This window comes from Abramis brama (assembly GCF_963993115.1).
Source record: "Abramis brama genome assembly, chromosome: 6".
NCBI lineage: Eukaryota > Metazoa > Chordata > Actinopteri > Cypriniformes > Leuciscidae > Abramis > Abramis brama.
Window position 1 is genome coordinate 18,142,153 of NC_139968.1, and position 15,782 is coordinate 18,157,934.

Here is a 15,782-nt window from a genome sequence, read left to right on the forward strand (position 1 = left end):
TCATAAACTCTGAGTGTGTGTGTGTGTGTGTGTGAACCCACATACACACACACACTCTTTAAACTCATTTAAACTTAAACTCTAAACTCATTTAAACTTATAAACTCAAAACTCAAAAACTCGTAAACTAATTTAAACTTCAAACCACTTTAAACTTCGTACGTATAAAGCTCCCAGCTCCCAAGCAACTCCATAGCAACCAAACTTGAGTACCCTAGCAACCATTTTGCAAGACCTATATCTCTGTATCAGAACATTGTATAGAGATGAGGTTTGGCTCTTTTGACTCATGCTAGCAAACAGCACTTCCAACATGCTACACATGCTAGCAGTGAATAGCTACATGCTAATAGCGATTAGTTAAGTGCTAAATCATACCAAGATCATGCTAAGAACTATACAAACTCCATAGTAACCATCTGTGACAACTACCAACCACCAAGTAACACCATAGCAACCACCCAGAACACCCTAGCAACACCCTAGCAACCACCCAGAATACCCTAGCAACACCATAGCAACTACCAAAACACCCTAGCAACCACCTAGCAACATCATAGCAACCACCCAGAACACCCTAGCAACCACCTAGCAACACCATAGCAACCACCAAAACACCCTAGCAACCACCTAGCAACATCCTAGCAACCACCTGGAATACCCTAGCAACACCATAGCAACCACCCATAATACCCTAGCAACCGCCTAGCAACACCATAGCAACCACCAAAACACCCTAGTAACCGCCTAGCAACCACCCAGAATACCCTAGCAACCGCCTAGCAACACCCTAGCAACCACCCAGAACACCCTAGCAACCGCCTAGCAACACCATAGCAACCGCTAAAACACCCTAGCAACCGCCTAGCAACCACCCAGAACACCCTAGTAACCGCCTAGCAACCACCCAAAATACCTTAGCAACCGCCTAGCAACACCCTAGCAACCACCCAAAATACCCTAGCAACCGCTTAGCAACACCCTAGCAACCACCCAGAACACCCTAGCAACCACCTAGCAACCACCCAGAACACCCTAGCAACCAAACAGAATACCCTAGCAACAACCTAGCAACACCATAGCAACCACCCAGAACACCCTAGCAACCACCAAAAACACCCTAGCAACCGCCTAGCAACCACCCAGAACACCCTAGCAACTGCCTAGCAACCACCCAGAACACCTTAGCAACCCACTAGAAAACCCCCAACAACTTTTTAACTTTAAAATACTTTAAACTTTAAACTAATTTAAACATTAAACTTATTTAAACTTTAAACTAATTTAAACTTCAAACTAATTTAAACTTTAAACTAATTTAAACTTGAAACTACTTTAAACTCCAAACTACTTTTAACTTCTTCAAACTTTCTGGTCCAGCTTTCTCAAGCCAACTTAAAGTTTGTCTCGACGAACTTTTTAATCTAGTTACAATTGACATGCTATAAAATCCAGCAGGCTTAATTAGTCAAATTTGACCAAAATGCATTGCCAAGTAGTAGAAGTAGCAGCAGTGTTCTTAGTTGTGAGCTGTGGCTTAGCAGTAGTATGGTTATTCAAGCAAGCATACCACATTGGAACCGAGAGTAATTTGGTTCCATGATACATATTTTGATTAGTGATAAACATCACTTGTCATCCTTGCAAGTCTGGTCACTACTTAAGTCTTCATAGTTGTGTTTATTTTGTTTCTAATCTAACAATCTAAGAAATATTTGAAATGTGTTTTTGATGTTCACAGATTGCTCCTACCACACTCGCCTAGAGGCTTTCCCCATCAGGAGTGTATTAAGAGAAAGAGTGAGAAAGGTTAGACAGTCATAAAGGAACTGCAGAGTGTAGGCAGTATGCAGATTGTAATATAGGATTTAGAAACTTCCGTGTGTTTTGGCAAATACATATTATACATACCATAATTGTTAGGTAGATACTTTTTATGTGTTCAGTCTTTTTGAATTACAGTTTATGAAGGAGTGTCTTCTGAAAATCAATGAAACTCAATGCCTATAATCAGACATAATAGCCTTATGCTAAGAATGGATTTTATTTTTTGTATTTTCTTACATTAGGGCAAAGCAGAAATGCTGGTTGACTGGGAGCCCTGTCCAGTATGGTATGTATTATTCTGTTCTTCTGCTTAATGAATTAATGCATTCATTATTTATTTACTTAAACTTTTTTTTTTGCTACAATTTTTTTATTAATCTGTTCTGTTTCAGATTAAACAAGCCTTTTAAACAAGTTTAAAGCACACATCATTACCGAACATGTCTTTTATAAGTATAACAGTTTCATTTTCCATCTATGAAGGACCACCACCATTACTGCATGCATGAAGGTGGTGGTTCTTCATAGATGGAAAATGAAACTTATACTTATAAAAGACATGTTCGGTAATGTTTTAAGTTTATTGGAAACCCCAACCAGTAACAGAAAAAAAAATCCCTTCTGTTTTTAGTGGTGAGCAGTGGGCCCATTCCTGGCAGCCAAAGGATTCACTCCAAAATAATAAAAATAAATAAAATGTATATTTAGAACTCCATTTTGGTTTCAGCCTATTTATTAAATTGTTTCTGTGCTGCATTTGAAGTCATATCTCATCTTTCTGTAGTAGTGAAAAGGGGAACATCTCCAAGAATATGACCTGGAGTTTAATCTCGAAAGGGAATGTACTAGAAATGTACTTAATCCAACTGAATTTTCTTCTTCAGATGTTATTCAAAAGCATGTTTCATATTTCATGATTATAAATTGCACTGTTATTTTATTACAGTTGACGTGTAATTTGATTTCATGTTCTGTTTTCTGTGCTTTTCAAGTTCACTTAACCTCACAGTCCACTGTTAAGAAATACAACCTTATGGCTTGTTTGACATGAAGCTAAAATATGAAGTTCAACAAATAAGACTGTCCTTCTTTATACTCGCACATTATATCATATCTTTTACATTGTCTCTCTCACTCTCTTCTACTCCAAACTCATCAGCTGACTGGGTGTTTTATGTCTTAAACCAAATGTATTTTCATCTCAACCCTCTTGAGCCAATCGTGTCATACAGTAGGTCCCTCCACTGTGGTCATCAGGAGAAGAGCTCCACATTCATCCAGATCTCAGCATTGCTACTCACCCCTTCACCACCACCAGTGTCGGCTCCATGTAGGGGATATCCCTTTTTCATATCATGCATTTCTCTTAAAAGAGTGATGTCTTGATGTGGTCCAATTGCCAAAGACTATATAGTTTCAATTTGTTATGCACCTTGTCAATAAATTTGTTTGATCATTCTTTAAGCCTCTAGTGAGTAATTAAGCAATAAATAAGCATTTGGAATATTTTCACTTGTATTTTTGTGAAAGAACACAAATACACTACAATAACACTTGCAAAAGATGATAATTTTTGTTTTTACTTTTCCATGCATGAATTTAATTCAAAACAATATGAGGATGAAGTGGTTGAGACAAAAGAAACAGACTACATTGAGCATATTTATATGTGATGAAGTGGATTCTTTTTTAATTAAAATTTAGCTTAGCATATATAATTTAATCAGAGCTCTCAAGTTTTTATAAAAAAAATTGGAGTGAGGTTACATTTGTTAGGGGAGGAGCCACTCACATATTTGAAACAGTGGCCCCAAGTTTTTGCTTGCAGTTCAATTGTATCTATTCTTGACCAGCACAAACAAACTATAGCAATTGGTAAATCTGATAAACAGACTGATTCATCCAAATAAAATATATGATTTTATCTTCTAGAACTGAACAGTGTTTTTCACACATTTTGGAATTCTTTACTGTAATATTAGGATATTGTTTGTATACTTATTGCATCTAATGCTGACATATTTATAAGTGGCAGTTTATTACATTCATCAGTTGGTAAAACATTTGCAGGCCATAAATAAATAAATAAACATAATGTTAAATAAAACTTTTTTTTTTTTTTTTTTTTTTTAGTCGCTCTTTGAAGGGTAGCATAACTCCCGCCGACAATCTTGAATTCATGTCTACTGTAGCCTAGCTAAAACCACAGATTTGAAGTCTTGGCGATTTTTTTTTTTTTTTTTTAATCCTAATCATATAGCCTATAAATATAGCCTAATGTATGTTTCGGCTGTATAATGTATGTTTCTTAATATAGAATAGTAAAGACACATTTTTATAACATTATTCCTGGTTGGGAAACCAGAAGAACTACAAGTATGGTGACTGATATGTACACTTTGTAAGATCAATGGCACGTCTCTCGTGGGAATTGTAGTTTATACAGTTTTTTCCCAACTGCTTACACACAAAATCTTTTTTATGTCACACGATTTTTTGAAACCTCTCACTCAAAGTGCAAAACTTCACACCACATCTCCAAAAACAATAAACTATTTCTCAGCCTTTGACTAATAGCATAAAACACTTTTTTCAAAACACTAGGCTACACACAATTTTGTGTGTACAGTTTTGGGAAAGTTTTGAAAAAAGGTGACATAGTTTTGAAAATGTGTGCAAGCAGTTGGAAATAAAAAGTAAATAGTGTACATTGGAGACAGCCCTGATGGTTGTTCTACAACTACAATAACAGTCAAATATACTCAATGACCTGATAGCCTCGTGATTTTTTTTTTATCTTGATCATTTAAATATAGTATAATGTATGTTTCAACTGTAGGAGATTGTTGATATATACACTCACCTAAAGGATTATTAGGAACACCATACTAATACTGTGTTTGACCCCCTTTCGCCTTCAGAACTGCCTTAATTCTACGTGGCATTGATTCAACAAGGTGCTGAAAGCATTCTTTAGAAATGTTGGCCCATATTGATAGGATAGCATCTTGCAGTTGATGGAGATTTGTGGGATGCACATCCAGGGCACGAAGCTCCCGTTCCACCACATCCCAAAGATGCTCTATTGGGTTGAGATCTGGTGTCTGTGGGGGCCATTTTAGTACAGTGAACTCATTGTCATGTTCAAGAAACCAATTTGAAATGATTCGAGCTTTGTGACATGGTGCATTATCCTGCTGGAAGTAGCCATCAGAGGATGGGTACATGGTGGTCATAAAGGGATGGACATGGTCAGAAACAATGCTCAGGTAGGCCGTGGCATTTAAACGATGCCCAATTGGCACTAAGGGGCCTAAAGTGTGCCAAGAAAACATCCCCCACACCATTACACCACCACCACCAGCCTGCACAGTGTTAACAAGGCATGATGGATCCATGTTCTCATTCTGTTTATGCCAAATTCTGACTCTACCATCTGAATGTCTCAACATTCTTTGTAAACCCTAGAAATGGTTGTGCGTGAAAATCCCAGTAACTGAGCAGATTGTGAAATACTCAGACCGGCCCGTCTGGCACCAACAACCATGCCACGCTCAAAATTGCTTAAATCACCTTTCTTTCCCATTCTGACATTCAGTTTGGAGTTCAGGAGATTGTCTTGACCAGGCCCACACCCCTAAATGCATTGAAGCAACTGCCATGTGATTGGTTGATTAGATAATTGAATTAATGAGAAATTGAACAGGTGTTCCTAATAATTCTTTAGGTGAGTGTATAGTAAAGCTACAATTTTATAACCCTAAAACTAACCCTACTCTGAAAACTGGAAGAACTTCAAGTATGGACGCTGATTTGTACGCTTAGTAACAAGTTCAATGGCACGTCTCTACAGGGGGGAGCGTGCATATCTTCCCACAGCCCTGTGTTACCACAGCCCTATGTTCCCAGAGCCCTAAGTGCCCACAGCTCTTTGTTCCCACAGAGGGTTAGGGTTACCCTAACCCTAAACCTTACCCTAACTAGCTGTAGCAGTGTAGAATAGCTGTAGTGTAGACTAGCTGTAGTAGTATAGACTAGCTGTTGAAATTATAGGGAAATGTATGAACACAATACTCAATTTTGAAAATGTCCTAGAAATGTGGGATCATAGAGTTCCTGACAGATTTCTCCCAACCTTTTCCCGAGGGTTAAATGTGGTAAGAAAATGACTTGACTTAGAGTTTCATTTTGAGAAAAATCTTTGAAATTAGAAAAATATTGAGAGAACATAGGACTGTGGGAACATATGGTTGTGGGAACATAGAACCTAATTTTCAAAATTTTCAGTAAAAAAAAATTCACAGAAATGTGGGAACATAGGGCAGTGGGAACATAGGGCCGTGGTAACATAGAGCTGTGGGAACAGAGGGATGACCCCAACTAGGGAGCTGGCACAAATCTCATCTGAGAATGCTTGTCTCTTTGCCCTTTCCCTTTCTCCTCCCCCTCTCATCTTATCCGTTTCATCGATCTGTTGAAGGTTCTGATTGCTGTGTGATCAGTTTTGACTCTTTGTGTAGTGCTTTCTAAATTACAACATTGTGTAGGCAATGATAAATGGATAATGTGTGTAAAGTTTTGCAGTGAAAGTTTAACAAATCTGACTCATGTGTCAAAACTGGGGAGTAGTGTTTATAGTTTGGGGAAAAGGGTGTGCTTTTTGATAAACGGTGTTGCGTTTTTGAAATTTGAGTTCATATCCATAGTTATAGTGTTTCAGCAATCGGGAAAAACTGTAACATATACACCTAACAGATACACATTACTTATTATGATAGATCTGGTTTAATTACAAACAAGGTTGATTGTTTGAAAATAAGTAAAAAGACATGCATTAAAAGTAATTAATTAATAATGCTTGATGTTAAACAGAGTTTAAACTGTTAAACAGTTTATCTGTAAACAAGATTCCACAGTGTGATGTTTTTTATCAACTATAAAAATATAAAATATTGTTTTTCAATAAAGTATGAAAAAGTAAAAACAAAATATTCATCTTTGGAAATACTTTATTTCTTGTCTCTCACAACAATACCAGTGAAAATACACCAAATGCATATTTGTCAAACAAGCCATAAGGCTGTATTTAACTAAAAACATTGGACTGTGAGGTTAAGTTCACTTGCAAAAAGCTCCAGCAGAACAAAGAATTAAGTCATCTGTCAACTGTAATAATATACAATATAAATTATGATCGTAAAATAAAAAACGGTGTGTTTTTCTGTTACATACTATAATGCATCTTTGCAGTAATATAAAGTTACACAACAGTTATATACACCCAATCAAGTAGTAATCCATAGGCAGCCTCCTCTGGGAAAAAAAAAAAATGACATAGACTGACACAGACACTGCTGCTGCACCGCAGAATAAGTGAATTTTGAGAAATGCAATCAAGAATGAGTTTTTACATTAAGGCCTAAATGTGATGATAGAGGAACTGTCATGAGGTCACCAAAGTCATCATGTGCTTACAAGATTTCATGGCAATCTGCCCAATTAGACAATATTCAATTTTACATTCTGGTCTAATGATTGTGCTACAGGGAATGTCATAAGGTCAACATGACATGATTCATTGCTCAGCAAATTACAGAAATCGGTTCATAACATTTGTTGTATGCAAGTCAAAAGTTTGGCCTAACGTTGGTGCAAAAGGAAAGGTCACAGGGTCACCACAATTAAGGGGAGTCTCTCTTAAAAGAGTATACACTACCCTGATATCATATGAGCCCAGTAATTACATCTGGTAATATCATACATGCAAAGTTTACATTTTTGGATAAGATTGGTGCACCTATACTGAGAGGTTTGTGCATTTTCAATGAACTGTGCAATGTGCTAACTAAATTGCTTGGAAAATCTAAAGACACAGTTTGAATTTTTAACAAGATTTTGATGTGGTTAATCAATCAGCATACTAATAATACACAGATATAGGGCAAGTCCATTTCCTTCAACATAGTCCTTCGTGCAGCCTCCATCTGGGGAAATACAGAAAAACAAAAAAGCAAGAATTAGGATAAGAGAGTGAATTTCAGCTGTTTTAGAATAAGTAAGGTGTGTAAAGCATTAATAAAATACACAAATAAATTATTAAGAATAACAGTAACAGGGGGTTATTCCAAAAAACAAACAAACAAACATACATAATATTAATAAATGAATGACCTAAATTGTGTTTTCCTCTTCATCCTCACTGGTGTCTGGACTACTGAGGCCACTTTGATCTTCCTCTTCAACATGTAGAAGAACAGAGGCCTCAGGACCTAAGGCAGTCTTGTACTGTTGGAGGACCACTTGGAACCTTTCTGACACCTCTGACAGTCTTCTTCTCAAGAGACAGCAAAGTCCCTCATTTCCCTGGTCTACGTCTCAAAATACAAACGAGATTACATTAAAGACAAACTATATTAAAGGTTGTATCAGTGATTTCAGGCCCAAACATAAATGATCACATTCATCTAATCTTTCCTAATGATCCGCTAGCTGGCCGCCCCATAAGCATGCAGTAAAAAAAAACGCGTCTCTGTCGGCAGCCTAGGCTCTGAGATCTGCACACAAAAACAGTTGCGCTCACCACCACTCAAAACCAAAACAAATAGTGTTCCAACCAATCACCGACAGGGGTGGGTGTTGTGAGTTTCGCGTGCAGCCGTCATAGGCAGCCGTGCACGAGCGCAAAACCTCACAACACCCGCCGTGATTGGTTGGAACACTATTTGTTTTGGTTTTGAGTGGTGGTGAGCGCAACTGTTTTTGTGTGCAGATCTGAGCCTAGGCTGCCTACAGAGACACGTTTTTTGACGGCTTGCTTATGGGGCGGCCAGCTAGCGGATCATTAGGAAAGATTAGATGAATGTGATCATTTATGTTTGGGCCAAATAACTTAAATGGAGTAAAAAGATATCACCAATTCATATCTACATAGCAGGATGATTGCCATTTTTATGTGTATCGCTGACATGGGACCAGGCAAGCTTCTGTATAAAACAACTTAAGGCAACATGGCTCACTGAGGTGACTTTACTGTATGTAGGGAGGCCCAAAGCAGCATATATATGTCTGATAGCTGTTTTAAGTTAACAGTTTTCTTCTTCACTACAGTTGTGCTGAAGTAACATATTTTGTTACTTGCTGACCAGCAAGGTTTTCTATGTTGACTGGAGGATATAATAATAAGATTAATCTTGATGTTATGCTAACCCCATGTAACACACCAGGACACAAATTCCAATGTTCAAATTCTTTTGTTCATTTCCGCTTTCCAGTAACAGACATAGTACAACAAATCTGCACATCTTTCAAGCAAATGTGAATCTTTATAGCCTTACTGACTTGTTACCATAGCTACAGTAACAACTTGAATCCCCATTTTATGTATATCCCAAAGGACCACGGCAAAGAGAGCCATAACCGTTCTACTCCATCCAAGTTCTGTGACTGATGTGTTTTTTTGTACGTTTTTTTTAAACACATTAGATGGACAGGGTTTTAATTAAACTTACCCTCCTCAGCCAACTTGTTCTTGAGAACCATTGCCAGGCTCTGCAACCACGTGCAGTGTTGTGCCATCTCCAACACCAAAACGCTTCTTTCCTCATGCAGTCGCCTTGTTAACATCACTTGGTCGTGCACTCGTTTCTTGATTGAAATGTTTGCTAAGAATCAATAACAGTTATATGTACACATGAGACAATCTTGCATAATCACTACAAACATTGACTTTTTTTTATCAAATTGATACATAAGAAAACTGAAAATACACCATTAAACTAAATTAATATTACAACACTCAATATGTAACATGCATGCCTTAGTTCAGTATGCTCTATAAAGCAGAACTGTAAATACCGTATTTTCCGCACTATAAGGCGCACCGGATTATAAGGCGCACCTTCAATGAATGGCCTATTTTAGAACTGTTTTCATATATAGGGCGCACCGGATTATAAGGCGCATATAGAATAGAAGATACTGCAGTCAAACGTTTGACTGGGTTTGCGTTATGCAGTGGTCACCAACCTTTTCAAGCCTAAGATCACATCCAAAGTCCAAATGTAAACCAAGATACCTTGTTTATACTCGACGCGTCCGCATGAGCGCGAAGTTAATAAAAAAAATAATATCCGTCTGCTCAGGCAGATTCGGCTTAACAGCGCGCGCGCCTCTGAATCCGAAGATGCATGACTTTGAGCCGAATCTGCCCGAGCAGACGGATATTAGTAGTACATCTCATCACACCGGCACCCAGTTTGCGCGTCTAAATCAGTTGTATGGTCTGGTGTTCAGTCTAAAACAAAACAGTTGCGTCAAGTATAAATGCCTCGTCTGTTTGGGGAGTTGCGCGCGCAGTCAGCGGAGGCTCGCGCTCCGGTGTCAGGCGAAAGTATAAACAAGGTTTAAGTCAGCGGTTGTTTAACAGACGTTAACATAAGGCGCCAGATCCATATATAAGGCGCTCCGGATTATAAGGCGCACTGTCGTTTTTTGAAAAAAATAAAGGCTTTTAAGTGCGCCTTATAGTGCGGAAAATACGGTAAATTCCTGTGAAGCATCTAAAAACTTGCTGCTGTCTAGAAAGACATAAAGTACAGAGGCAGAGGTTTTTGACAGAACTCTTCAACAAGAAAAAAATTATAGCACCAAAAAATTGAAAAGCAAAGCTGCAGTTATTGAAGTATGTGAAAATGATAATGTAGACTGACATGGGAAACTAATTGTCCAGTGTGTAACATTTTGGGGGGAATCTAACTAACACACACACTTTTCATGATTGCCTGAAAATAATAATTGTGCATTAATTAATTAAGAATGGGCAGTTTTAAATACGTTCCCCTTCCACGGAGGCCGCTATGTTGCACCTCCATGTTCCTACAGTAGCCCACAACGGACAAACAAACACTGGGTTTAGGATAGTACCTCTCACATTTTCTCGTCGGCTACCGTAGCTTGGAAAGATAGAGGTGAGGTAAGCTGGTTGCAATCGTCAAACCTCACTGATAGATACCACTAAATCCTACAGACTGGTCATTTAAAGAACAGAATTCAATGATTGAGCTGAACTGTGCTACTACATTATTTGCTAATTCCATGTTGGTGGAATAGGATGCATACATAGCCTGAATTTATCAACCTATTATATTATATAGTTATACCATTCTGACGGTAGAGGGTTCGCTTCCGGTGCCTCACACTAAGGTAAAGCCCCTCAATTGATTGCTGAAGTCCTCTGTGTGTGGTGCCTTGACTGGCACAAGATGTATCAGGTGTCTCTGTAGAAGATATAGTGAAAGCAAATTCACTGTTAAAACACAGAACCGTTTCTCTGCTTGAATTTCATGTAAAACCTTTTAATCCAACTTATTTAAACTTTGTATGTGCACTTCCTGCAGGGAACTGGAATATACTAATAAACCTGACATAAATGTGGCATCACATTAGATGAAGATCCGCCTACTATTTTTTGCTGCTCTTTAATATCAAACATAAAATTTAGATTGTAGAAAGGGATATTTGTTGTTTCTTTTATCTGGTCATGCTTACCACCAGCTGCCCATTCTTTTACATCAGATAGCCACTGTGACACCACTTCATCTGTGCAATCTAGCTCTGTTTTTAGGTCAGCTAGCCTTGCAGTCTCATCCTTGAGTCTCTGACAAGACTGATGAACAGTTATACAATAATAAGGATTAAAACTTTGTATGATTAACAACAGGCCAAGTAAACACAACAAAAGGACACAAAACAATTAATAGGAGACTTACCTTCACATATCTTGTGGAAAGTCCCTGATGTAAAGAGAGATTTTTTTTCTCGTTCCACCCCATTGCATGCAAAGTAAGCATGTCCACCCGTGCTGTTGAAAGCAAATAATGAGGTTATGATGATCAATCTAAAAAAATTTATACACAAATATTGCAAACTCCGATCACCTGCTTTGGACATATATTTGGTCGTCAGGGCACAACGTGAGAGGTAGCTGTTCACTTGCTCCACCTCCTCACCAGCGGTTGTCCCTGCTCCTTCCTGGTTCCTGCCACTCCAGTTAATCTGTTAGTAAAGGGTGGAAGAAATTCAATTTTATTTTATTTATATAGCCCAATATCACAAACCACAATTTTCATCAAAGGGCATTACATTCCATGCAAGAAATGGTTATGCAAAAAGACAAGATAATATAGTGTAGCTTAACTTATATTTCATATTATTAATGTGCTTGTAAATATTACAAATGTACATATGATGCCAAAATATTATACACACCTCACACTTAGTAGCATGTGCTCGAGCATGCATTACACTGAGAAAGGGTTTCATAGTGGTCAGCTCCTGAAGAGCAGGAAGGACACTAGCTACTTTCTCCAGGTATGGCCAGTATTTGCATGCCACGTCCATTGCGAAGAATTGTGCCTTGGCTGGCATGAGCTCCCTTTGAAGGTACAGAGGGTAGGCAAATATCTCCCCCCTGTACATATTAAGGGCTTTCAAAAGGAACCCATGGCGACACACAGCAACCTCCATCCCCTCTTCATCCAATTTTGAAGCCCTCCTTGAAGTTTCCCTCGCTGCTGTCCACTGGGAGTCCCCACATGTGCCTCTTCCCTGTGTCTATGACACACAAAACAAACACGACAAATCAAATAAAAGCAATGGCGTCATTCAATATATGGCATTTATTCTCTCAATTTGATTTTGTAATTGGTAGGCAGGAGTAATTGAAGTGGGGGTCACGTTTATTATTGTAACAACTATTTTGTCAACTTGCATTTTTCACTGCTTTCTGTATGGTGTCGACAAATCTAGACACCGCGCTGTCTTCAGCCACAAAGAGCCCCTCAAAAAAGCCAGGATCATCAGAGCTGAGGAAGAAAGAAAAATAGAAAATCCGTTCATGAAATATATGAAGTAAGAAAATAAATCAATAAAAAGACTGAAAGAAAGATCACCTTCCGTTTCGGCGAAAGCGATATAGCTTTCTGTTTCCATCTGCTGAAACAGCCAACATTTCTGGTGTGCAGGCTGGGCAGGTGAAAGGAGCACTACAGCAGAGCTGGTCTTCCTCAAATGATGCATACGAAAGCTCTAAGAAGCTGCGCTGCAGTGCATCGCCGTTGATAGGTCCAGACTGGAAAATATATAGAATGAAATAGTATTTTGATATTGTCTGCTTATGGAATTTTTTTTAATAAAATGGTAATAACATTTACACTTACTCTTCCTCCACACTTAGTGCGATGTTCCAGCAGCTTTGCGAAGGCTTGTCTGGAGAATCCCGGAGAGATGATCTTGAGTTCCTGAAAGGAGCTCAAGAGGTCCAGTGTATAAAGTGTGGAATTGGTGATGGAGGCTGGCCAATATCCACTTCTTAGGAGGTCTTTAAAGTCAGGGGTCCACTGCTGCTGGCATGTTTGACATTCATACAGTGGCTGATGCAAGTCAAAACGCCCTTGGAACAAAAAAAATAATTAAAAATATAATACACATTTACCACATACTTAATTTTACAACACTTAGTTCATTATGCACATTGTGAATGGTTGAGAGACATTGCACAAGTTCCTATAATCCCACATTTATATTTTCAAATTCACTAAATTCCACACTGCTGTATTGATTGGACATCATGCTGGAAAGATGCTAATAATTTTTTTCTTTGCGGAGGACAATAACAGGTCTTTGTTACAGTTAATAACATTACCATGTGCTATTCCATATGTTCTGTCACTTCTGCAATTGTAAGCACAATGCCACAGCACACTAGTGTGAAAAACATCAAATCTACAATATATATATATATATTTATTTTTTTACCATTGATGGTAATTAAAATCACTGGTTTGCCTGGTAACACAGTGAAGTTTGTGCCTCCACAGGAGCAGTCTGGCACCTTCACAGTTGGCAAAATGCAAGCTGGCAAAAAGAAGGAAAACCAATAATTTAGATTATCTGTAACTGTCTGCAGACACACATTGAACAGCAAAATTAAAGCTTTCGTGAGAACGTACCTTGCTCATGGGTGCAATATCCATCCTCCCCTTTAATGATGCATGTGGTCGGAGGAATGGCTTCAAAAAAACCACGAATCACGCATTCCCTGTTGTGGAGTGGATGTTTTTTGTGATGCAATACATCACAGTCCCCACAGAACCACTCCTCAGGAAGACACTCCCTGCACCTAAGGAGAAAATAAAACAATATTATAATATAATACATTATTTCAGGTGAATAACTCATATAAAGTACTGTACACTCTATTTAAGCTATTTCACTTTTACTAGGTTCGATTTTATTGTATAGGATTGCATAGTGCCTCAGCGTTTAGCACTGTCACCTCACAGCAAGAAGGTCCTAGATGTGCTTTTCTCATTAATGTGTTTTTCATCTGGGTATCTAAGTCTTCTCCCATCCCAAAAGACATGTATCTTAGCCTATAAAGCAGGGCACTCAGCAAACCCACCCTGGGTAATTGAAGTTTGGTATTAATGAAAACCAACCTAATAACAGCAGGCTCGTTGCAAAGGTAACACAGGGGATGACCAACAGCCTCTTTTGAAATAAGGCATTTTAGGTGGTATGGTCTTGCTTCTTTCCAGCGCTCTGAGGCTTTCTGCTGCCGAAAAGACCATGATGATGCAGAGCTACTTTGAGGCTGAGCAGCAGAAGGACATGATGCCAAAATATCAGAGAGCCTCTCCATATTTTTTTCTGTAAAGAAAATCCAAAAATAAAGCGGTAAGGGATAATTTAGATAAGGAACAATTAAAAGTCAACTGATCAGTATTAGAATGAACACTTTTTTTATACTGTACATGGATAAATTCATCACTGTGAATTACCAAATTCCTCATGAGGATTTAGTTTTGTTGAGGTTGCAGTAAGTGGAACCTCCACACTGGATGACAGGGAGCACTCGACCGTGGGGTATGTGGCTGTAAAACAGCACATAGAAGAATAAGAACAAGTTAGGCTATAACACTCTATTCTTGTTCTTCTTTTCAAACTATATACTAAACAATTTATGAAATCAGACATATTTTTGTTAAGTACATGGTAGTGTCTTCTACAATAGTGTCACTGAAAGGTTTATCTACTTTTTAATGTCTTTTTAGATATTTGAATATTTTAAACTCTAAATAAACAATTACAGTGTTCTAATTTGAGTTGGTCCAACATTATCATTGTAAATTCCTCCTACAAATGTCAAATAATTCAGATATAACCTGTAGCGGAGGCATGGCGTCGCCCTCCTCGCCTCCCCCTCGGCTTACCACGTCCTACAGATTCCCTTTTAGAGGTGTGTGGAGGGTCTCGTACACGTTTCCTCTCATCAGCTGCTCTCTGTGTATTGGAGTGAATATTTCTTGTAAGACTGATGTTGATAAAAGTACGGTAACCAAAAGGCTTAAATGAGCCTTGGAATAGATTCTCCAAGTCTCTGTAACTCAGAGGGATGGAACTGCATATACTATTATTATTATTATTATTATTATTATATATTCCCTTATTAACACATGTCACAGAGCATGGCAGGATGCATCATGCAATATACCTGTATTAAATCTTCTGCACTCATCATTCTTACATATTCCTCATCACGTTTTACTTTAATTTGTTATGTTTGTTGTTATAAAACGATTGAGGTGTACAAAAACTCTAACCTTGGCTTCAGCTAGAATGTGTTCATGTTTCAGCTCCAGAGCCATGCGTCTCCCCTCTTGGTAGTGGGGATCCTGTGAATCAAGTTTATGCTTGGTGGCCATTGCAATGCAGTCAGATACAGACAGACAGAAATACAGACAGACAGACAGTCAGATACAGACAGACAGACACAGTCAGATACAAACAGACAGACTGACAAAGATGGGTAAGACAGACAAGTAGACAAAGACAGACAGGGAGGAAAGAAAGAGCAATAGATAAAGACTGTGAGATAGATAAAGATTGAGGATGAA

General features: G+C 38.3%; 2 protein-coding genes and 1 long non-coding RNA gene across 3 annotated transcripts in view; 1 reads left to right on the top strand and 2 right to left on the bottom strand.

Annotated features, from left to right (window-relative positions):
• LOC311085859 (uncharacterized protein) overlaps positions 1-3,285 on the top strand; it is an 89,089-nt gene extending 85,804 nt beyond the window's left edge. The window contains exons 6-7 of the mRNA XM_084118476.1: positions 2,070-2,113; positions 2,459-3,285. Coding sequence (XP_083974602.1) covers positions 2,070-2,113; positions 2,459-2,522 — 108 coding nt within the window. The 3' untranslated portion in view covers positions 2,523-3,285. The remainder of the gene's footprint in view (positions 1-2,069; positions 2,114-2,458) is intronic.
• Positions 3,286-10,347: 7,062 nt separating this feature from the next.
• On the bottom strand, positions 10,348-14,527 carry LOC311085860 (uncharacterized protein; the record flags this gene model as incomplete). The annotated part of the gene is made up of 12 exons (XM_084118477.1): positions 10,348-10,403; positions 10,986-11,102; positions 11,374-11,491; positions 11,595-11,686; positions 11,763-11,880; positions 12,094-12,438; positions 12,596-12,689; positions 12,777-12,955; positions 13,044-13,276; positions 13,642-13,740; positions 13,836-14,005; positions 14,325-14,527. The coding sequence occupies 12 exons, from the start codon at positions 14,525-14,527 to the stop codon at positions 10,348-10,350; spliced, it is 1,824 nt and encodes a 607-aa protein (XP_083974603.1).
• Positions 14,528-14,697: 170 nt separating this feature from the next.
• On the bottom strand, positions 14,698-15,782 carry LOC311085619. Its single transcript, XR_014606887.1, has 3 exons — positions 15,489-15,782; positions 15,051-15,168; positions 14,698-14,759 (listed from the first exon to the last, which is right to left on the bottom strand). It is a non-coding gene; the product is annotated as an uncharacterized lncRNA (long non-coding RNA).